The sequence below is a fragment of the Sorex araneus genome, chromosome 2, assembly GCF_027595985.1.
Source record: "Sorex araneus isolate mSorAra2 chromosome 2, mSorAra2.pri, whole genome shotgun sequence".
Classification (NCBI taxonomy): Eukaryota; Metazoa; Chordata; class Mammalia; order Eulipotyphla; family Soricidae; genus Sorex; species Sorex araneus.
Genome location: NC_073303.1, coordinates 347,022,135 through 347,047,044, shown reverse-complemented (window position 1 = coordinate 347,047,044; position 24,910 = coordinate 347,022,135). Strand labels below are relative to the sequence as shown.

Genomic DNA, 24,910 nt, shown 5'->3' with positions numbered 1-24,910 from the left:
GTCACTACGGGCAACTCCTGGCCAAGCTGGCCAGGGTTTCAGTGTGAGTCTGAGGATCGGGTTTCTCATCCCTGTGGTTCTGGGATTACCTGGGCTATGCTGGGGGTGCCCAGGGCTTGCAGGACCATACTGTGGGTATGGTCTGGGAATTACAGGGATGCACCCAGAGATGTTTGGGGGACTACGCAGTTCTGGGGATTGAAATGAGGTCAGTCCACAGCCATACCTCCCCGAGCGAATGCGCTTGATCTCATCTGAAATGAGGTCAATGCATGCAAGGTCTGGGGCTTGACCTCAGTTTTATTTTTCCAGGTCACATATTCATATTTTACTTTGCATATTCAACATGTTCTTTTCTGAAATATTCAGATTATTCCTTGATGTCAACATTTGGTGTGCATCATTTTATTAGGTCTTGCTTTGTTAATTATGATACTCTCATAATAAAATTTTGTATGCCTGTAAACTAATGATGATGCAAGCTATTCAGTCAGTGACCCATAGTTTAGGAAGTTGCTATGAAAAAAACTATGAAGAAATCCCATAAAATATTTTGAAACTCAGGTTTTCTTTTCAAAATATTGGTTCTGTTGTTTTGCTTGTTTTGCTTTTGGGTCACATCCAGCAGTGTTCAGTGCTGGCTTACTTCTAGCTCTGTGCTCAGGGATCAGTTTTGGCAGTGCACAGGAGACTATATGTGGAGCCAGGAATTGAACCTTGGTGGGCCACATGCAAGGTAAGAGTCTTATCTGCTGTCATGTCTTTCCAGCTCTTGAAACTCAGCTTTAATAGTGATTTTTAAAAAGCTTTATAGAATGTGCATAAACATACATTATAAATGGATATCTTTGTGCTACACAACATGCCTGGCACACCTGAATAATGGGCCTGTAGTGACGGGAGCCTGCACTGTCATATATGAGGAGAGTCATGTCTGCTACTTAAATGTTCTGCACAGATTCCAGTAGTGTCTGTGGCTTCCAGTTTAAGGACTGGGTTTTTTTGTTTGTTTTTGGGCCACTCCTGATTGTGTTCAGGGCTTAGTCCTGGCTCTGAAGGTCTGCTCCTGGTGGGGTTGGGGAGGGGGGTCTATATGGGATAACAGGGATCGAACCCAGGTCAGCTGCATGCAGATGGGGCAAAGGAAATGCCCCATCTGCTGTACTACTACTTTGACCTCTATGATGGGGCTTTTAGTTGGGAAAACAACACATTGTTATGTGTTAAGTATGGAAGGGAACATAGCAGAGTACCTAAATATTTGTGTGATTGAATAGGAGAGAGAAAAATCTGATCCACAAAAAGATTTTGCTATAGTTAGAATTTGGGGCATAAATGTAACAAAGTGTTGCAGTTCGGCTGTTGTGAGTAATGAACCATAGTTCCTTCCCCTTCTCTGTATGACCATGTTTTCTTCCTGTCAGGTTATAAATGCCAACTGTAAAATTTGTCTGCTTCCTACTTTAAATCAGAACTGTATGGGTTTGGTGCGTGTACCACAGAACGAAATCCAACTTTCAGGCAGTGTGAGAAAAAGCAAAGCGCTGAAACTTGTTGATTGGAAGAGTTCCACTCAGGTTGACTTTTCTGCTCCTTACTGGGTGAGCTTCTACAGTGTCAGTTCTCTCCATATCAAAACAGGGCTCGGGTGCGATTCAAAGAAGATAAAGGACATTAAGAGGCAGTCTGTCAACTCTCAAGTACAAGGCTAAGTATTGTGAATGAGTAATTACAAATTTCAGCATTTTCGTTTTGTTATTGGTAAAATAGAAACAGGTTTTCTGTTTAGGTTTTGAGTCCCCTGCTACTGTCTGTCAGTCCAGAATATTGTGACTGGAGATGCAGCTGATATCTACTACAAACTAGGGATAGCGTATTTATACAATGTTCCCATCTCTGCAATCTAAATGGGTTACTGGTAATGTGATGAGGTAAACTGAAATAGTGCCTGAATTGCCAGAGTTTGGATAAAGACTTATTTTACAACTCCAGAGAATAAGAGGGACAAAATATAGAAAACTTGGCCTTTTTCATGGCACAGCAAAAGATCAAGATACCATGATCAGTTGCGCTAGTACTTTAAAGGTTCTGCCATCATCTCAGAAGCTTGAAACAAGTGGACTGTCATATCAAAGTATTTAAGGTAAAAATGAAGATTACACGCAATGTCCTTTAAAAAAACATGCGTAAGTGTAGAGTATGATGTTTTTATATACACAAAGTGAAATTACTGGTCAAACTACTTGATACAGCCATCTCTAAATAGTTGGAATTTTTTGGTGGTGACAGCACCTGACATCTACTCTCTTAGCGAATTTTCAACAGTCAATCTAGCATAACTATAATTTATATAGTCATCATCATTCTGAACATCAGTCCCTAGACTTACTCATCTTACATAATGTCAACTTTGTATCCCTGGAACACTTCCCTCTGCACTCCTTCTACCTACCACCCAAGATGTTTCTTGTTTTGTTTTTATATTTTGGCTAAATAATATCCCATAATTTACTCATATTTCATGGACTTAGGCTGCTCTTATATCATAGTTAATGTGAATAATGCTGCAGTGAATGTGGGAATGAGCACATATTATGTCTTTAAGATACCGATTTAATTTCCTTTGGGTAGTCTCAAAAGGTGGAATTTTGCCGAATCACATGGTAATTTTACTTTTAATTAATAAAAAAACTCCACACCATTTTATATAATACTACTTAATATTCATACCAATAATGTATAAGTATTCTCTTGTCTTTACTTCCTTGGCAACACTTCTTACCTTTTATCTTTTTGGTAATAATCAGCTTAACAAGAGTGAGGGAATATCTAATTGTGGTTTGGATTTGCATTTTCCCTAGTGATTAATGGTGTTAAATACTTTTTATGTAATTACTGACCACCTTATTGTCTTTATTTATTTTTTTTGGACACTGTTGGACATTTATTCATGATAAAGATTTCAACAAAATATTACGGAAAGAAGTTCTCTCAACACAATAAAGGCCACGCATATAAAGCCCACATAAAGACAATTCATAAGACATTAAAATCATGATCAATGGGGGAAAAAGCCCTTAAAGTTTCTGCCTAGGTATCAGGAGGAGGTAAGGACGACCAATTTCACCACTTCCATTCAACAAAGTTAACTGGATCTGCAAGCAATAAAACAGAAAGAAAAACAAAACAAAACAAAAGCATGCAAATTAAGGAAGAAGTAATGGTATTTCTGAGAATGACTTAATTATTTATGTACATGACCCTAATGAAACCCACCAAAAACTGTTTCAACTAATGAATGAATTCAGTAAAATTTCAGGTACATAATCAACATACAAAACTCAATTGTGTATCTTTATGACAATAGACATGTCTGACAATGATCATTGGAAATGATCACTCTGGACAAGAACTGAGTGATGAAAGTAGTAAAAGGGTGTACATGATAATATTTCAGTACCTGTATCATAGTGGTCCCCAAGGGGAGGCTATATGAATAAGAGGGAGGAAGGGAGAAAAGAGCCTGCCATAGAGTCAGGCTGGCAGGAGAGGGGGTAGGGGGGGAAATTGAACACATAGTGGTGGAAAATATACACTAGTGAAGGCATGGGTGTTCAAACATTGAATGACTAATATCCAATCAAGAACAACTTTGTAACTATGTATCTCACAGTGATTCATTATAAAAACAAACAACTGTCAAAAAAGAAAATTAAGGAAAATAATCTTATTTACAACAGCATAAAAATTAAATACTTAGAAATAAATCTAGGGCTGGAGCGATAGCACAGTGGGTAGGGCGTTTGCCTTGCACGTGGCCGACCCAGGTTCGAATCCCAGCATCCCATATGGTTCCCTGAGCACCGCCAGGAGTAACTCCCAGGTGTGTCCCAAGAAGCAAAATTAAAAAAACAAAAAACAAACAAACTAAAAAAAAAAGAAATAAATCTAACCAAGGAGGTGAAAGAACTGTATAGTGAAAACTTATAAAAATTGATAGAAAAATTAAAGATACAACCAAAGAAACTATTCAGTGTGCATGGATTAGAAAAATCAGTATTATTAAAATGTCCATATTTGCTGAAAATAAATATGGATATATTATATAATAGGATATACAAATTCAACAAATCACATTACCATAATTCCAATAGTTTGTTTTTTTTTTTTTTTTTTTTTGCTTTTTGGATCACACCCGGCGATGCTCAGGGTTTTTACTCCTGGCTCTGCACTCAGGAATTACTCCTGGCGGTGCTCAGGGGACCATATGGGATGCTGAGAATTGAACCCGGGTCCACCGCGTGCAAGGCAAACGCCCTACCTGCTGTGCTATTACTCCAGCCCCCCCAATAGCATTATTTATTTATTTTAATTTTGATTTCTATATTTTATTAATTTTTTTATTAGTTTATTTTTAATTAGAGAGTCATCGTGAGGGTACAGTTACAGATCCATACATCTTTGTGCTCATGTTTCCCCCATACAAAGTTCGATAACCCATCCCTTCACCAGTGCCCATTCTCCACCACCAGTAAACCCAACATCCCTCCCCCCTCCCGAGTCCCGTCTCCCCCCACCCCACCCTGCCACTATGGCAGGGTATTCCCTTTTGTTCTCTCTCTCTGATTAGGTGTTGTGGTTTGCAATAAAGGTGTTGAGTGGCCATTGTGTTCAGTCTCTAGTCTGTATTCGGCCCACATCACCCTTCCCCCACATGACCTCCAACCACATTTTACTTGGTGGTCCCTTCCCTGAGTTACCCAGAATGAGAGACCAGCCTCCAAGCCATGGAGACAACCTCCTGGTACTTATTTCTACTATTCTTGGGCGTTAGTCTCCTACTCTGCTATTCTATATTCCACAGATGAGTGCAATCTTTCTATGTCTGTCTCTCTCTTTCTGACTCATTTCACTTAGCATGATACTTTCCATGTTGATCCACTTATATGCAAACGTCATGACCTCATTTTTTCTAACAGCTGCATAGTATTCCATTGTATAGATGTACCAGAGTTTCTTCAACCAGTCATCTGTTCTAGGGCACTCGGGTTTTTTCCAGATTCTGGCTATTGTAAACAGTGCTGCGGTGAATATATAAGTGCATATGTCTCTTCGACTATACTTTTTGGCTTTTCTGGGATATAATCCCAGCAGTGGTATTGCTGGGTCAAAAGGGAGCTCAACCTCTAGTTTTTTGAGAATCGTCCATACTGTTTTCCAAAAGGGCTGAACTAGCCGGCATTCCCACCAGCAGTGTAGAAGGGTCCCTTTCTCCCCACATCCTCTCCAACAGCGGTTGCTTTTGTTCTTTTGGATGTGTGCTAGTCTCTGTGGTGTGAGGTGGTATGTCATGGTTGTTTTGATCTGCATCTCTCTGACGATTAGTGATGTAGAGCACTTTTTCATGTGCCTTTTGGCCATTCGTATCTCTTCCTTGGTAAAGTTTCTGTTCATTTCTTCGCCCCATTTTTTGATGGGGTTGGATGTTTTCTTCTTGTAGAGTTCAACCAGTGCTTTATAATACCATTGATATTAACCCCTTATCTGATCGGTATTGTGTAAATATCCTTTCCCATTCTGTGGATAGTCTTTGTATTCTGGTCACTGTATCTTTTGCGGTGCAGAAGCTTTTTAGTTTAATGTAGTCCCATTTGTTGATCTCTGTTTTTACTAGATTGTTTAGTTCCGTGTCATCTTTGAAGATACCTTTATCTTCAATATCGTAGAGGGTTTTGCCGAACTTGTCTTCAATGTACCTTATGGTTTGTGGTCTGATGTTGAGGTCTTTAATCCATTTTGATCTGACTTTTGTGCATGGTATCAGGTCGAGTTCTAAGCCCATTTTTTTGCATGTGGTTGTCCAGTTGTGCCAGCACCATTTGTTAAAGAGGCTTTCCTTGCTCCACTTCACATCTCTTGCTCCTTTATCAAAGATTAGATGATCATACATTTGAGGTTGTGTGTGGGGATATTCCACCCTGTTCCATTGGTCTACAGCTCTGCCTTTGTTCCAGTACCATGCTGTTTTAATTGTTACCGCTTTGTAGTAGAGTTTAAGGTTGGGGAGGGTGATGCCTCCCATCATCTTTTTCCCAAGAATTGTTTTAGCTATCCATGGGCGTTTATTGTTCCATATAAATTTCAGGATTGCTTGCTCCGCTTCTTTGAAGAATGCCATGGGTATCCCTATAGGGATCGCGTTAAATCTGTATAATGCTTTTGGGAGTCCAATAGCATTTTTTAAACAGTGATTAAAAACATCTTAAAATTTGTGTGAAAAATATTCTAGATAACCAAACTAATTTTTTTCTTTTTGGGTCACACCCGGAAATGTAAAGGGGTTACTCCTGGCTCTGCACTCAGGAATTACCCCTGGCTGTGCTCAGGGGACCATATAGGATGCTGGGAATTGAACTTGGGTCTGCCGTGTACCCTGTACTATCGCTCCAGCCTCACCAAACTAATTTTGAGGAAGAACGAAATTGTAGGTATCTCAGTTTCTAATTACAAACAATTACAATTCTATAGTAATTAAAATAGTACATTATTGGAACCAAACTAATGGAATGAAATGGAGAGTCCAGAAATAAAGTTAAACATAAATGGTCAAGTAATATTTAATAGAGCAATACACTATAGGGAAGACTAAGAACTTCAATAAATGGCTTTTTGAAAATTGAAGAGTCACTTCAAAAGTACAGGACTGGATCCTAATACAATGAACAAAAATCAACTAAAAATGAATTACAGACTGACCTTTAAATCATAACCTGTAAAACTCCTATAAGAAAGCACAAGGGAAAAACACTTAAATTTGGCCTGTGAAATGAATTTTTGAATGAAACACCCAAAGTTCAGGTAGCAGATGCCAAAATAACTTGTATTACATTAAACCAAAATGCTTCTACACAGCAAAGGAAACAATATAAAGAAAAGGCTGTTGAAGAAAAGCAATAAATATCTGGAAATCACATATCTGATAAAGGGTTAATATCCAAAAGTATATGACACCCTCATAGCTTATGAGCAAAAAAAGTCAAAAAAAAACAATTAAAAACTGGGTGAAATATTCAAAGCAGACAGTTCCTCTGAACAGAAAAATGCTATCCTTGAGGCTGAGAGACAGTACAGGAGGTTGCTTGCTTTGCTTGAGGCCAAACCAATTTGAATCCACAGGACTGCATCTGGGTCTCTAGAGCATGGACAAGAAATACCCCTGAGCACAGAGCCAGGAATATCTCCTTTGTACTGCTAGTTGTGGCCCCAAACCAAAGCAAACCAACCAACCAACTAAGCGAACAAAAAATACTGACTCCAAGAAAGAGAAATTTAAGCAAGGTACTTGGATGCTTTCAAGGTCTGGCAGAGTGTGTTGTCAGGGGTTCAACATTCTAAACCCCTTCAATTTCAGCATCACTGAGTGTTGTTGGGAAGTGGGCTTCCAAAGCTTCCTTCAAGCTGTGCAAGTTCCTACTTGTTTGGGAGCACAACTGGACACAGGTAACTGCACTCCAAGCTCAGCAAGATGTACACTTAAAGGAATAAGGCCTTAAAGCATAAATTTAACTTCAAAAAAGAAAATCCCTCAAATATGCTATGAAGCCCTCCAGAGCATATCCTTAAATGTTTTCATCCCCTCACCTCCAACAACAATAAAGCTCTATGAAATCACACAGTCCAAATCACCTAAAAAAAATCATGCCGAACTCAATTATGTGCTGCAGTATAAAAACTGAGTCTCTTTGAAATAAAGCTAGAGAGGTGAGTAGTAACTCTGTAGCACTGACGTCCCATTGTTCATCGATTTGCTTGAGCGGGTACCAGGAACGTCTCCATTGTGGGACTTGTTGTTACTGTTTTTGGCATATCGAATATGCCACGGGTAGCTTGCCAGGCTCTGCCGTGCAGGCGGGTTACTCTGGGTAGCTTGCTGGGCTCTCTGAGAGGGATGAAGGAATTGAGCCCGGGTCGGCTGTGTGCAAGGCAAACACCCTACCCGCTGCGCTATCGCTCCAGTCCAGAGAGGTGAGTAGTACTGCTCAGAAATAGACCAACTCCAGTTTTAGTTGCAAAAAATTTACTAATTGGGTCTGATCTAGTGAGATCTGACCTTCTCTTTTCAGCTGTCGCATACAAAAAGAGGGTTACAGTATTCTACGACTTCTTATGAATTATGGCAAAAGAGAGAGGCGGGTCTAAGAAACAGTTTACTTCAGGAACCAAGAATGCATGGTATTTTGCTCTGTATCAGTTTGGAATAATCATCAATATGTTGTCATATGGCTGAAATATAGAAATAAATCTGACTAATATTTAAAAAGTGACAAGACTTCTATTTGATTAAACAATTCAAGAAAATCTTTTCTTCATTTTAATATAAAATGTGTTAGATCTATATACCCCATAGAAAGATAGCAACATACACAAGGATATAGAGTTGTAATGAACCCTTTTCTACGCAAAATCTGAAATAAAAGATTTGAAGATCCAAAGCAACATTAATGCAAATATCTGCCTATTGCAAGTATACTTTTTGATTAAATTGGCATACATCAAGTACAATTAGAAAGGTTATTTATAACGAAGAAATACATAATTCTGCATCTTAATGGGGATGACAATTACAGCTGATGCTTGCTAATTAACATTACTTCTTTTGCTTTGGGTATCAGATACTTCCTGTATGACTGTTATTGTTGGCATGGACTTAATTCTGGAAGACACAAAAGGGTTAATTCTCATTCACTCTAGTGCTCCTAACGGATTCATTGGTAACCTCTGGCTTCCTGTTGGAGAGCAGCCGATTAGGCAGAATCACTTAACTCTGACTCAGTGTCCTGACAGGAAAAGGATTTGTTCACTTTTTGAGCAAAGATGCCCCTACCCACCAAATATCCAGAATGACAGGGAGAAAAGCTCCTTTAGTTCTCTCCAGGTGGTATGATCTGTGGGGACAGTGACTGTTCCAGCCAGAAAGAAATCTATGACACCACTTAGTTCAGAGGAGCTACTGGCCACAGGACTACTGTTCTACTCTCGTGGAGGCTCAGGGATGTGTGAAAAATGCTGGAAGTCAGAAGTGAGATGGAGAAAAAGTAGTATTGCAGCTCTAAGCACAGAAAGCTACAAAGTTCTCCTTGCTTATGCTGTAAATGACGTATTTATTTTGTTAGCATGAGATAGAAGGATATTTTACATACAAAGGTGCCCAGCTAAAATCAGGATAAGTGATATTAATGTCCTATGGTCAGTATTATTGAACCTCGAAAGCAATAAACTTTATGAGTCAATAAATATTACATTTGCAACATAGTTAACATTCCTTTACTGTCTCTAGCACTTATTACATATTGTAACCGCAAGTCTACAATACATTATTCATATTTGGGGTGTCACCAAGTGATGGATTGCTGTAGGAGAGGCTGTCCTTTAAATAAATCAACAAATAAAAATGCAAATGTTAACATTTTCAGCCACAACTTTTTCCATCTTGAATGGGGAATGAAAATTCCACACTATATTGACAGGCAGCAGAGAGTACAATTAACAACCCTCACTGTGAATGAGAAAGATGACTTTGCCACGCCTGGTTTTATCACTTGCACTGGAATGAGCCAGGACTCTTCTAGGTGGTAGCACTTTCCAGAGAACAAAGGAAATCCTGTCCCCCATAGGCATCTGCCCCACCCTAGTCCTCCTTCGAAAATCTTGGAAATTCTTGAGATTTAGGAGGCAGGAAAAGGGTTGCCCTGGTGTTCAAAGGTTTATTGGAATAAAGAACTGACTTTTTTTTTTCTCCTTGAGATTTTTTTTCCTCCCTAGGGGTTGTGTGCAATTAAAAAGTGGTCTATAAATATGCCTTTTTTGACATGTTGAAATAAAAATAATACAAATAATCCTGATTCCAAATTCTGGAAAGTGAACACCATGCCTTCCTGATAAGCATTTTCATACTGTTATTTTGCTATTTTTTACTTTAACGCTGCACTTTATTAACAGGCCTCTACTATGCTTTAGTGCATTTCTAAGGGTAAAAATCTGATGTTCTACAAATTGCTTTATTGAGCAAAGTGCTCATTATTTAAAAAGCTTCTGATAATTTCTATTTAGCTGATCTGCAATATTGAAAATGAACAGATAAAGAATAATTTTTTAAAGGCCTATAAATATGAGTCTTCACAGCAATTTTAGCTTAACCTTGTAAAACTATGAAGTTGATATGGTCCATCGAAAAAATGTGTGCTGAGGCTGTTCTACTAAACCCTGACTGAGGAAACATTTTCTTTTTATTTTTTTTTTCATGCTTTTCTCTGAATTGAAATTACAATCATCAAAAACACATTAAGGTAGCAGTAAAGATCTTATTTTAATCTTCAACAATAGGAAAATTCATTAAGATAAAGAATTCGTCTTTCCATGTGACTCCTCTAAAGAAATCACTTCTGGAGTGTGAGGATGGATCCTCTGGCCCATCAGTTCTTCAGAAAAACTATTCATTGTGGGTTGCAACATGGAATGAAGTAAACTAGTTAAAATTTGTTTTGACTGAAAGGGACCTCTGAAATAGGAAGGCCGTCAAGGCCGGATACTACAGTTTTTAGGGTTACGGACACTGGAGTTTACAGTGCGACTTTACCTCTTACTAGCTATGTGGCTTTAGACAGGACAACCTCTCTGAGCCTTCTTGCCCGAATTTTTGAAACGAGGAAAGTAGTATCAACTTGCATGGCTGTACGTTTTACAATTAGTAAATTTTAAACGAAATTTAAAAAATCAGTATAGGTAGTATCTCACAAGGCTGTGACAAAGCTCACACAATGCATCAAAGGGGCACGGCACTGTGCTGGGCTCACCCCAGATGCTTGATGGATGACAGCCATTATTATTCTCTCTGCTAGAGTCAATTCCCAACTGTTCTTGAAACTTACGCAAAAAACCCCCCACAACTATATTCATTTCATAAACAGCAAGCAATTTTATTTATGTATTTAACTAATTAATTTAGGAGGTCTTGGGGAGGTTGCACCTGAGGTGCTCGGGGCTTGCTCGTGGCTCTGTGCTTAAGGATCACTGCTGGCAGTGCTCCGAGGACCATATTCTGTGCTGGGGACTGAAGAACGGTCAGCTGTATGTAGGTAAGGCAAGTGCATTAACCCCTGTGTCATCTCTCCGGCCCTCCTTCTAGATGTCTATTTCCCTATGGTTGGCAAATCTTGTTTAAAAAACAGTTTATGTGTGTGTTTGTGCTGGGAATCAAACTTAGGGTCTCCTACATGTGAAGCATGTGCTCTAATGTTGAGCCACACCCCAGGTTCTTACTTTATTTCCACATGGCATTTCTTTTTTTTAAAAAAAATCTGTTATACTTTAGGAAGTTACAATAATGTTAAAATGTACAGTACTGATACACAAAAATGATTACACCTCACCACCACCAGGTGCCCACAGCTCTCTACCATGTCCCTATTTCTCTTCTAGTCTGCTCGTCTTTTCTCCGTCTCTCCACTGTTTGGTAATTGGTCCTGTATTCTAATGTCAAGGGTTTGTTCAATTTCTTCTAAGTTCTTAATTTGACTCTATATTCCACAGACGAGTGAGATCTTGACATCTCTCCTCCCTCTTACTTACTTTGCTTAATAAGATACCCTCCTATTCCATCCAGTTGCAGCAAACTACATGACTTCATCTTTTCTTTACAGCTGCATCTATTCCAGTTGTACATACATTACAGTTCTTGGTCCATTCAACTTTTGGATTGCTTCCTTATTCTGGCGATTGCATTAAGTGCTATAATGAACTTAGGTATGCATGTATCTTTTGAAATTAATGCTTTTGCTGAGATTTGAAACCACAAAGTGAAATTGTTGAGTCATAGAAGAGTTCAAGTCTTACATTTTTGAAAAATCTCCACACTTCTATATAAGCTGACCCAGACAACAATGCCACATTGCCACTGACCGTGAAAGGTGGTTCCTTCTACCACATCTTTGCTATCACTGGTTGTTTTCAATATTTTTGGTATGTCTCATTCTCATTACTGAGATTACACCTTACTGTTTCTCCATTTCCCTAAAAATGAGAGACAATGAACACTTTTTCATACGCCTACTAGCCATGAGTATGTCTTCGAGGAAGTGTCTGTTCTTATACTCTTACCCACTTTCTGATGGAGTTATTAGATTTTCTGCTGTTAATCTTTGTGAGAAGCAGCTGGTCATTTATGAGTTTAAATAATAAGATCCCAAAGAAAATATAAATCAAGCCCTTTGATGGTGTTAATATATTCATCCTAAAACTATAATACAGGAATTGGATAGGAGAATTTTTTGTTGCCGTGGAGGGGACACTCAGTAGTGGGTCATTCAGTGCCAGGGATCAAACCCAGGGCCTCACACACAAAAGATACGTGCTCTACCAATGAAGCCACATCTCTAGCCCCTAGAAGTAAGACACTTTAGCAATATGTATTCTTTTGACTCCAGACAAGTTTTTGTTTGTTTTGGTTTCTAGGCCATACTCAGTTTTTCTCAGGGCTCACTCCCGGCTTTGTGCTCAGGGATCACTCACTCCTGGCAGTACCCTGGAGACCATATGCCATGTTGGGGATCTCCACTGGGTTGGCCAATTTCAAGGCAAGTGCTGCACTATTCTGTAGGCCTCAGACTCCTTAGAGGGTGATTAAACTGCTGACTCTTTTAAGTACTGAAGAGATAGTTCCAAGAGCTGGAGTGCAGGCTTTGTGTGAAGGAGGCCTGGGTTTGATCCCTGGCACTGCATGGTCCCTGAGCACTGCCATGAGAAACCCTCTAGTACAGAGCTGGGAGTGGCTCTGGAGCACTGCTGGGTGAGGACCCAAACAAATCAACAAGGTGTATTAACTTTTTAAATGTTAATAAGAGCATGTTGAGAGCCCATGAACTGTAGTAAGGGGTTAAGGCACTTACCGTCCATGCAACTATCCCTGGTTCTATCCCTGGCACAGAAACAGGGTCCCCCAAGCACTGCCAGGAGGGATCTCTGAGCACAGAGCCAGGATTAAGCCCTGAATATTGTAGGTTATGGCCCCCCAAAACCCTAAAAACTATGATACAAAACCCACTGTAATTTTAATATATTGATTAATTTCTGTTAAATTTATGGCATACACATATAAGCATTCTGTGATAAATTAGGAAGGACCAACTGCTGAGTAGATTTTCTCATTATATATTTTAACCGGACCAAATCTAGATACTTCCACGTAAGGGTCTCTCCCCTGAGTAAGATCCATTAAGAATTGTCATGTTTTTACCATTTTTAATTAAACAAAGTTCAGTAAATGCTTTTCTCTGGAGAATGTGAAGCAAAGAACCCCCGAGGCTTACCTGGCGGTGTCCGGTTTGAATGATGATGTGGTTGTGGTTACAAATTCCTTTTGGCTTCCTGTTCTTATAGGAGACGTGGACGCATCTTTTCTAACTCCTATCATTGTCTCTGTAGGAACAACAAAGGAAGTAATTTGGGCATTCCAGAAAAAGAAAATAAAAAAAAATTCCAGACTGAGTAACATATTAGATATTTTAGGAATCCCCAAGAATAAAAGAACTGAAACAATGGCAGATGGAAAGCTCAGTGAATTGGTGTGGTTGTGTAAACATCAGCAATTACAAAGGCTTTATGTTTAAAGTATGCTTTTAAAAGTAATTTGTGTAATAGCAGGCTAACCAGAGATTCTGTTTTCAAACCTGATGGCCTGTCATACTCCTGCTGGTTTTGTTTACTGTAAAACTGCCCAAGGAAGTAAGCGAGATAGTATAGGGGTCCAGGCAGAGATGCCATGCATGCAGCTAATCCTGGTTTGATCACCAGCATCAAGAGTTCTCCTGAGCACCATTTTGGAGGCTCCCCTCCCACTCCCTGCAGCCTGTCCCCCCTCCCAAGTCAATTATTTAATTTTGTGTTTTGTCCTGGGGTCATACCTGCCGGTGCTCAGAGCTCATTCCTAGCTCTAGCTTCAGGGATCATTCCTGGCAGGGCTCAGGGGATCATATATGTATGGCGCTGGAGATCAAATTTGGGTCATCTGCATGCAAGGGAAGCACCATCCCCACTGTGCTGTCTCTCTAACCCCTATTATGTTTATTCTCTTTATCTATCATGATTTTTCTCCTCCTTGACAGATTAGAAAATTCCACCATATTCCGTCCACAAATCTCCTAAACTAATTTTTCTCCCCAAATTTTCAAGGCAGAGATCTTAAATACTTATCTTTTCTCTTTTCCTTCATTTCTCCTCCACACCCTCTCATCCCTCTTCTTTTTTCTTTCCTGTGTGCTATGGCTTATGGCACATAGAAAAGGCTCCGCTCATGCAGGTCATGAGCAACATCCAAACCCCTGGATTTTTTTTTCACTTGCTCCTTTTTGTTTTAAAAACTCTACACCAGGCTAAAACAAATGTGTCATTGGGGGTGAGGGGGTGGTAGGAGGGAAACTGAGGATTTGGTGGTGGGAAATATACACTGGTTAAAGGGATGGGTGTTGGAACACTGTTTGACTGAAACCCAATCATGAATAGCTTTGTGATGGTCTATCTTATTGTGATTCAATTAAAACAAAAAGGTCTCATAGAATTGGAAAAGATCCTTAACTAACCATTTATTCTAGGACTGATTTGGTCTCTGCTCTTTTCCTACAGTGTTTAGTTGATATTAACTTTTTTGAATAAAAAGATGTGGAAAAGTTATTTACCTAATACCCATCTGATAAGGGGTTATAATCAGACACATATAAGGCACTGGCAGAACTTTACAAAAAGAAAATATCCAACCCCATCAAAAAATGGGGAGAAGAAATGAGCAGAAACTTCTTCAAGAAAGAAATATAAATGGCCAAAAGGCACATGAAAAATGTTCTACATTGCTAATCCTCAGGGAGATGCAAATCAAAACAACAATCAGATATCATCTCACACCACAGAGACTAGCACACATCCAAAAGAACAAGAACAACCAGTGCTGGCATGGATGCAGGGAGAAAGGACTCTCATTCATTGTTGGTGGGAATGCGGACTGTTACAGCCTTTCTGGAAAACAATATAGTCATTTCTCAAAAAACTACAAATTGAGTTCCTACTTGACTGAGTAATACCACTTCTGGGAATATACCCTGGGGGCCCAAAAACACACAGCAGAAACACCATCTGCACTCCTATGTTCATTGCAGCACTATTCACCATAGCCAAAATCTGGAAACAACCTGAGTGCCTGAGAACAGACAAGTGGATAAAGAAACTATGGTGTATCTACACAATGGGGTACTACACAGCCAACAGGAAAAAAATCATAGTCATGAAACTTGCTTATAAATGGATGGACATGCAGAGTATCATGCTGGGTGAAATGAGTCAAGAGGAGAGAGACAGACATAGAATGATTGCACGCATTCATAGGACATAAAAAAGTGTAATATGAGACTAATACCCACAGAGAGTAGAAACAAGGGCCAGGAGAACTGGTTGGAAGGAACCAGTTCCATGGATGGAAGCTTGCCACAAGTGGAAGGGGTGGGGGAGGGCAGTTAGATTAGAGAAGGGACCACTATGACAGTGATAGTTGGAAATGATCACTCTAGACAAGAACTGAGGGATATACATGATTTCCTTTCAGCACCTGACTTGCAAACCAGAAGGAGACAGAGAGAGAGAGAGAGAGAGAGAGAGAGAGAGAGAGAGAGAGAGAGAGAGAGAGAATGCCTGCCATAGAAGCAGGCTGAGGCAGGTGTGGAGACAGTTGGGGAATGTGGCAAAGAGAAACTGGGGACATTGGTGGTGGAAAATGTACAGTGGTGAAGGGATGGGTATTGGAATAGTCTATGATAACTGTGTATCTCTTGTTGATTAAAAAACCCCACAAAAATTAAAAAACTTTTAAACATGATATGAAGGAACATATGATTGTTTATAATGGCAATGTACTGAAATCCTTGCCTGTCTTTTTGGGGAAGAGAATAGGGATTTAAAAAAAAAAAAGATGTGGATGCATCTTTTCCGGACAGAAAAATATTATAGTTTTGCTTTCCAATGATTTCTAATAACAATGTTCTCATTTTTAATATTATTTTCAAAACAACACAACATATCCCTATCTTTTTCTTAGAAAACTATAAAAATTATATTCACAATTTTATTCTGGAAATTGTGGTTCCTGGAAAACTGTTCCGTAGGCAGTTTAAATAGGTTATTTGGAAAGATTCACTATTTCTTTGAAAAAATGGTAAATATTCAAGTCACATGAATAGGGCTTTGGCATACTGTGATACCAGACTTTTAAAAATGCTAACATTACAGTATGTTAACTCTAGACATGGCACAATTTAGGTATGACCAGAGAAAATTAGGCCTAGAGAAGATAAGACTTTAGACTGTATAAATTAGCATAAGAACAATCAAAATTATGGAATAAAAACAATCCATGGTATTCAAATATATATCACATCAATATTATTGATCATTATATCGACTGATATATCATTATATTAATATTATATCACTCTCTATTATTTATTAATTTTTATTTATTTTTTTGCTTTTTGGGTCACACCTGGCAATGCACAGGGGTTACTCCTGGCTTTGCACTCAGGAATTACTCCTGGCAGTGCTCAGGGCACCATATGGGATGCTGGGAATCGACCCTGGGTCGGTCGCGTGCAAGGCAAACCTACCCGCTGTGCTATCTCTCCAGCCCCATTCTCTATTATTTAAAGACGTAAAGCTGGTAATCTAAATGTACAACTCAGTCCTATTTATATATACAGCTTTGGAAGCATCAACCCAAACAATGAAAAGTTTGAAAGGACTGAGGGAGATAAAGACAATGAGATATTCTGAACAAGCTGGTAAAGAATCATAAATAGCCCAGGTGGCATAAGAAATAATACAATTAACAGAAAAAGTATACTTAGTAAGTGCCTGCTACTGTTGGATACCTTTCCCAACTATCATATATTCTTTAACAGTTTTGCAACAGCTTCATTGAGATGTGATTTGAATCCCATAAAATTCACCCAACTTAAGGGTACAGTTTGACAAATAGTAGTAAATTCATAGTTATGAAAGCATGTTACAATCTAGTAAATTACCTCCCCCTCATTACTTCCTTCTTTATTTTCAATGTCCAATCTCAGAATAGTTCCTCAGTGCACAGTTTCTTTATGCCCGTTTGGAGTCAATCCCTTCCCCCAGTTGGGTCGGCCCCATTTCCCTCTAGCTGTTTCTATAGTTTTGCTTCTTTAAAGAAATTAGTTATATCTGGTCTCATAAAAACCCTCTGCAATAGATAATGTTTTTCATGTTTAATTTACAGATAAGAAAAACAAAACCCATAAAGGGATTTATACCTTTCCCAGGGTTACACCACTTTAAGTGATGGAGTCAGAATTCAGGTTCATACATTCTGATTCCAGAATTTTCACCATTATGCTCTATTGTCCTAATAAATAACATGAAAAATCTGAGGAATTAAGAAATGGAAACGATCACATCTGTCTATAGGATTAGAGAAGATATGATTCGGGAGATAGAATTTTGATAGCAAGAAATAAGGAAAGTAGAATTAGCTAAAGCATGAAATTAACTCCTCCCCAAGGCTAAATAGTTAATGCATCCAGGAAATATTTATTGAGAATCACTATGTCCTTATATCCTTCAAATCACTTTTCATGCATTGTCTCATTAATCCTTATGGCAGTCCTTAAATTGTACTATTGTCCTCATTTTAGAGATAAGGAAGTGGGAACTCTGAAAAGGTCAAGCAGCATGTCCAGTATCACATGGTTAGGAAGAACAAGGCTAGGTTCTGAATGCAATAAAGGTCTATTTGAGTCTTACTGTAAAATATTCAACCGCATTTTAGCAGGCCTCAAATATAATACAAAATAGCAACAACAATAATCAAAAATAAAAAAGCATATTGGCCTTTGGAGCGATGACTCTTGTGGCAGAATTTAGAACAGAGTAAACAGAGAGAGTAGAGGCCGATAACACAGATCACTAATATTGCCATGGTCAGGAGAGTCCTGGGTATTAAAAGGGGAAATGAAAATGGATCTAAAAGCAGCTAAGGGTGAGTTGAGAGGGAAGAAGAAATGTCTGTAAGATTAAATGCAAATGTCTGTTTATTCATTATCACTGAAAATACAAATATTAGTGTTTTTTTTTTCCTGTTTTGATGCTTCTGTCTAAAGACTGGTTGAAGCAACTGACATTTAAAGGGGTACTTCAAGGAAGACATTTTATCAGAGGTTCCAGGAACTATTCTATCCAGGATGTAATGCAGGAACATTTTTAGTCCTTTAAAATTGTAGGCACAAATTTGTGTGCATAAGTGCTCGTTCATTTTTCTAGATAAAAGGGTGATACTTTTCATCAAACTCTGAAAGGCTATGAAACACCACCTACGGTTAAGAATGATTACTCTAGGAGCCAAATATTCAAACCACAGAGTCAACAGCATTGAAACCAAGAGACCTGAACTTTTAACAACCAAACTTAGAGAGATGCCTGTCAAAGGGGCAGGCTGTGGGGGTCGGGAGGGGTAGGGATCCTGGGAACACTGGTGGGGAGGAACATTGGTGGTGTGATCAATGTGTCATATGCCAAAAAAATCAAATATGAATATATGTGCATATGTAAATCACAGTGCTTTAATAAAAAAAAGTGGAAAGAAAATCTAAAAAATGACTACTCTTTAGAGTAAGTTTCTTTTTATGTAACCTCAATTCTCTAAGTTCTATTATGTATTAAAATTCCAGAATTTTACATACCATCTTCTAACATCTATAAAACTTTGTTTAACATTAAATATACCAACAATTGCATAGGTCATAGTTATGCATATCACAAAGCTAAATGTCCCCCCCCCACACACAGAGTCATACACATATTTTAAAAATACAAGTCCTGGTAAATATTATCCACTAGGGAGAGAAAATTCATGAACAGGTATGTAATTCTCTATTTTTTCTGTTTTGTTTTTGGGCCACACCCAGCAGTGTTCAGAGATCACTCCTGGCTCTGTGCTCAGGGATCACTCCTGGAGAAGGTCAGGAGCCGTATGTGGTACCATGAATTGAACCACTGTAGGCCACGTGCAAGGCAAGCACCCTACCTGCTATGCCACCTATCTGGTCCTTTAAAAAAATTTAGGGGGCTTTCCAACTGGTATTTAGGGGGCTTGGGGGCACCTCCCAATGGTTTTCCAATACCTGAACTGATAGTTCAATGCGAGGGTCTAGGATGCAGCTCTGCTCAGGTCCTGAAGTGCCAGGTATTACCTGGGCCTCCCCAGTAGTGCTTGGAGACATCCGGGGCCACCCCTGGAAGTGCTTTGGGGCCTCTATGACTGTACCTGGTGGCACCCAGGGGACCTGGGCATAGACCTGCTGAGAACAGAACTGAGATTGGCTCCATGTAAAGCATGTGCCTTAACCCTGTGTCTCTGGCCCCAAATATATGTTTATGAATATATCATAGGGGCATATATATGTGTCTAAATACAATTACGTGTACAAATGGTTTTACATACATAAATTAAACTAACATAATGGATTTTATTATATTTACATATCTGGATTTTATAAAACATAGATCTATATATGTTCTGTAGAGGTTCTACAGCCATTCAAAAATCAGTATCTTGGGATAAAGGTAACTTCTCAGTGTTCAGTGTTTAAGAAAACTTTGTTTCTGAGTTCTCTGATTTATTTTGCAACTTAAAAATAGCCGAGTTAGGGGCCAGAGAGATAGTAAAGGACGTAAGGCGCCTGCCTTGCCTGGAGCCAACCCCTGCTCGAATCCCAAGCAGTACTACATGCATACGGTTCCCAGAGCAATGCCTGGAGTGACCCTAAGTGCAGAGCCAGGAGTAAGCCCCGAGCACTAGCAGGTGAACACCACCAACCCCACTTCCTACCCCTCCCCTAAAGATGAACTCTATGATAACTTTAATTTTATGAATAAACGATAAATTCCAGTATCAAAAACTCTTTCCCAAAACGAGAAACATCAGTAATATTGACCACTATCATTCCTGATTGCCATTTCTTCTCACCTCAAGGAGGCAGTTACTCTCATGATCATTCCCTTTTTATTCCTTATAGCTTGTAACAAAAAAAAAAACGGTCTGGTTTTGCTGCTTTTGAACTTTTATAAAAATAGAAACATATATTCATTTGGAGACCTTTTTTGGCTCAATATTGTACCTGTAAGATTTATCTGCAGGCATTTATAAAGCAAGTTTGTTTTGATATACTGTATTAGACAGTATACTAGCATTTAGAATTTTAGTCTTTTTCTTGAGTTAAAAATGATTCCCCCTGGGGCTGGAGCAATAGTACAGTGGGTAGGGTGTCTGTCTTGCATTTGGCTGACCTGAGTTCGATTCCTGGCATCCCATATGTCCCCTGAGTACCGTCAGAAGTAATTCCTGAGTGCAGAGCCAGAAGTAGCCCTTGAGTATTGCCGGATGTGACTCAAACAAACAAACAAAATTCCCCATTCTTTTTTGGTAGCTGTGCTGACTAGAGGTCACATACCCTGGCTGGTGGTACTGGCACTGGCTCGTGCTGGAGACGGTGCACTTTTACTGTGTTTTGAATGTGGTTGGGGTAGCACTTCCCAGGGGTTGAGGATGTACACGTTGGACGCATGCACACTTCGTGGTGCTATGCTGGACACTGCATACCTGTGGCGCTGGGGACCCCAACAGCAGCGCTGCTGAGAATAGAGCTCGTGGCCTACCTGGCCTCAGGTGGGAAGCTGAGCTGTGCTTTTGGCCCCTGAGCTGCCATGGGTAGACATTTCGAGGGCTTCTAAATGGGGCTGCAATTCATTAGACTTGAGCTGTAAGGACAAAATGCTGTGGTGGCAGAGGGTGCTAGTTATCCACCCAAATCCACTGTCCTCACTTTCCGAGAGGTACACAGCTACATTTTAATTCCCAGTCTCCTGCATACTTGTGTGTTTTCACAAAACTAGTGGACATTCTATGTGTCACACTTCAGCCTATAAAAGCCTATGTGAAGTACGACTCCATACCTGCAATAATGTGACTTATTAATATCATTGTCATTTAGATGATCAAAGTGTATTTCTCATACATATTGAGTCTTCATCCTCACTTCCCCTGCTCAGGCTCACGGTTTCCAAAAGATCTCGAATTGAATTGTTCTGACTCTTTAAAGTGTCTATTGTTATGTTAATGAAGATAACTTTGGGAAAACACCTGAGGATGGTGGCAACGGACCAACTAATTAGAAAGGGGAGAACTGTCAAAGAAGAGAGACTGGAAGTTGAGTTCTGTTGCCAAATGGCCAATGACTTAATCCATCACTCTTTGTCCTGACACCCACATAAAATCCCAAGGAAATATGACCACAGTGTTTTTGGGTACTTTGGAGATCTGGGCAGAATGGATTGCTTGGGAGGGTAGAGCAACTCTCTACCTACTTCCCATATGTCATCCTATGCATCTCTTCCAACGGGCTGTTTTGATTTATATGTTTAGTAAATTCTTTGTAACAGATCAGTGACCTCGTGATTGAATGGGTTTCCTGAGTTGCGTGAGTTGGCCTAGCAAATTAAATCACAGCTGAGGAGGAGGTTGTGAGAATCTCACTTCAGAGCGGGTCAGGAGCAGTCTGAGGAGGGGGCAGTTTGCAGCTGAAGCAGAGGGCTGTTTTTGAGAGACAGACTGACGACAGAGAGATTCTGAGGAATTGGTGTGAGAATTAAGCTGATTTCTTGGGTATCCTGCTAGTGTGGGGGAAATATACCTACAACTGTTAGAATTTGGTTTACGCATCCTAGAGCATTATCTCCTCACTCTTTCCTGAGTTGCTACAGCAGGCCCAGCAAGTAGTTTCCTGTGAAGTGTCAGAGTGAAAGAACAAAGGCTTTGTGGATCATCCAGCAACTGCCACAGCTATTCAACATGGCGTTTGGAGCCTGGAAGGAGGCATAGACCAGTTGTGTAAAAACAGAGGTGGTTGTATTTCAATGCAACTTTGTTTTTAAAAACAAACAGTGGGTTGAATTTGGCCAGGGGCCAAGTTTGTCATCCTTCAAGGTGATCTTGAAAGGCAGAATATGGCAGAGCCATCATTCTTGGGAGTAGAGCCAGGGTCAAGCTGAACCCTTACCACTGGATCATTACAGAAAGAAGAAACATGTTTTAAGCCAGGTTTCCCTTTAATCAGTCAAACTGTTACTATATTTTAGCCTATCCGAACTGGATACAACTGTATGAATGGTTTTGTAGGTTAATCACAGTGAGTCTGAAATCCTCTCTAAACATTCTGAAATTGCTGGGATACAGAGTATTTGTTCTTTGTGTTCAGTAATGGATCACAAACTGCTTCTAAAGTGATTATGTGATTTTTCACTTTGACCAGCACACACACATTCCTGGTATTTTAGCCTTACTAACACAAGAATGGTAACGAAAACACAAGTTATCACAATTTGTGGAAGGAAGCAAAGCAATGTTTAGACCAGTGTTTCTCAAAATGGACAATACTGCGCCCCCCACGGCCCCCGGCCAGGAAGCCCTCCCCTGGGAGCCAGAGCTGCGGTTGCAGGCTTTGACTTAAGATTAAAAATAAAAGGCCAAATTAGTACAAAATAAATAAGAATAAGAAAACAAAAATAATGACAATAATTAAAGGTTGTAGAAATCCTTGTATGTGTGAATTGTTTTTCACTATGGTTTTGGATTTGAATTTCTCTAATGATTAGTATGCTGTACATAATTTCAAGTACCTATTAATCATTGTGTACCTTCTTAAGAGACATATAAATTCATTTGCCCAGTTTTAATTGGATTGTTTGACTTTTGTTATTGAGTTGCAAGTTCTTATATATTCTGGATATATGCTACATGATTTGTAAATGTTTATCATGTTTTTTTGGGTTGTCTCTTCATACTACTGATAGTGCTCTTTCATACATATAACAAAAATCTTTAATTTTCAAGAAGTTCTATTGATTTTTGCTTGTAGTGTAATATCTAAAAACCATTGCCTAATCCAAGATTATGAGGTCATGAGGATATACACAAACACATACTTAATATAATTGTGAGCAGAAATTTATATTTATATGAATGCATATGTTTATACAGAAAAATACATATATATTTTCCATTATATATATCTATAGGCCAGTACCCCACAGTTTTGATTACTATTGCTTTGTAGTACACTTTGATGTAAAATATGACTATCTGGGAACAGGGTAGCACTATAGCACTGTCGTCCCATGTCCCATTGTTCATCAGTTTGCTCGAGAGCGGGCACTAGTAACTCTCTCCATTGTGAGACTTTTTGTTACTGTTTTTGGCATATCGAATACACCACACGTAGCTTGCCAGGTTCTGCCGTGAGGGCGGGATACTCTTGGTAGCTTGCTGGGCTTCCAGTTGCTCCAATAGGATCACCAGAGAATATTATTTCTGTTGTTTTTTGATTTTTTTGCCACACCCAGTGTTGCTCAGGGATTGCTCCTGATGGGACTCAGGGGACCATATACAAGCATCCTACTTCAAAAAAAAAATAGCAAGCATTTTACCTGTTGCATTATTGCTCTGACCCTAATTTGGAGACAGGGTCTTTAAAGAAATGATAAGAATTAGACAAGGTCACATGATAGGCTGTAATCTAATATGACTCTTTCCTTATAAGAGAGGGAGGCATACTGGAGATACATTTTATCATGAAACAGTCATTGTGATGACAGTACAATAGCAGCTCTTCGTAAGTCAACGTTAAAGAGTCTGGTGGGGACTGAGCAGAAAGGAACACGAGGGTACTTTCATGAATATAGCAAAGTACCATATTTTAATTAGGTGATAGTCACAGGAATAAATGTAAACTTTACATATATCAAAGTTTATCAAACTGTACATGAAGAGCTGTCCAATTTTATGGTAGCACTGTAGCACTGTTGTCCCGTTGTTCATCGATTTGGCGAGTGGGCACCAGTAACGTCTCACAATGGAGACAATTTTATGGTACATAAAATTAATCTCAAGTAGAAAAAAGAAAACAAATGAACCCCCACAGTCATCTTGACTTGCAAGGCAGTGCCGTTTTTAAGAGCACACTCATACTGATTTGACATTACCAATGAGTCACCACAAGGACTTTGAATGTCGTGCACACACATCTCTTACATCACTAAATCACTGCAGATAATAAGGTACAAAGGTTTGATTAGATGTAGAAAAATGGGGCAAGGACATACAAACAAAAATTAATCCATTCAACCAAATATATAATGAGGTGCATCATAGGAGATGTTGCAGGCAGAGAGACTGGGGGACCTTGGGAAAAACATTGTCTGGAACCTAAACTAATCCAGAGGTATGAAGACCTTTGAGACCCAGGACCCATTTGAGGAGACCACCTGAAAGATGCAGAATTCCAGGCCCAGCGCGTGGCTGGAGCTCCAGGGGGAGAGACTCCACTGCTGACAGAAAGGCCAAGCTAAGAATCACAAAAGAAGTCCACAGCTCTAAGCTCTCACCCTTAGCAAGCACCTTAGCAACATTTTTGGGGTCGGGGAGGCATTTTCTCATTCTGGGGAAATGGCCCACATTCCTGCTGCCTGAGTACTTTAGGGTGCATTTCCCCATTCTAAGGAAACAGCCCCATCTACTTGCTTCTCCAAGCCGGAGAAGCCTGTATTGTGTTTTTTCTCCCTTGAACATGGATCCCCCTCATTCTTTCCTTTCACAGTTCTCCAAGCAAATTTCCCTAATAAACTCAATTTACTTCACTATTTGTCTCTTTCTGAAATTCTGATGTGAGGTAAGGGGGCCTGGAAAAACCTGGGTAGAACTAGGGGTTGACTTTCCTGCAAAGAGCAAGTCATCGCT

At 39.4% G+C, this 24,910-nt stretch overlaps 1 protein-coding gene across 2 annotated transcripts in view; it reads right to left on the bottom strand.

The window, feature by feature from the left end:
- The window catches only part of KIAA1328 (KIAA1328 ortholog), a 312,654-nt gene that overhangs the window by 37,517 nt on the left and 250,227 nt on the right, over positions 1-24,910 (bottom strand). For both annotated transcript variants that reach the window (XM_055129540.1, XM_004606086.2), the window contains one exon: positions 13,365-13,473. In XM_055129540.1, coding sequence (XP_054985515.1) covers positions 13,365-13,473 — 109 coding nt within the window. The remainder of the gene's footprint in view (positions 1-13,364; positions 13,474-24,910) is intronic.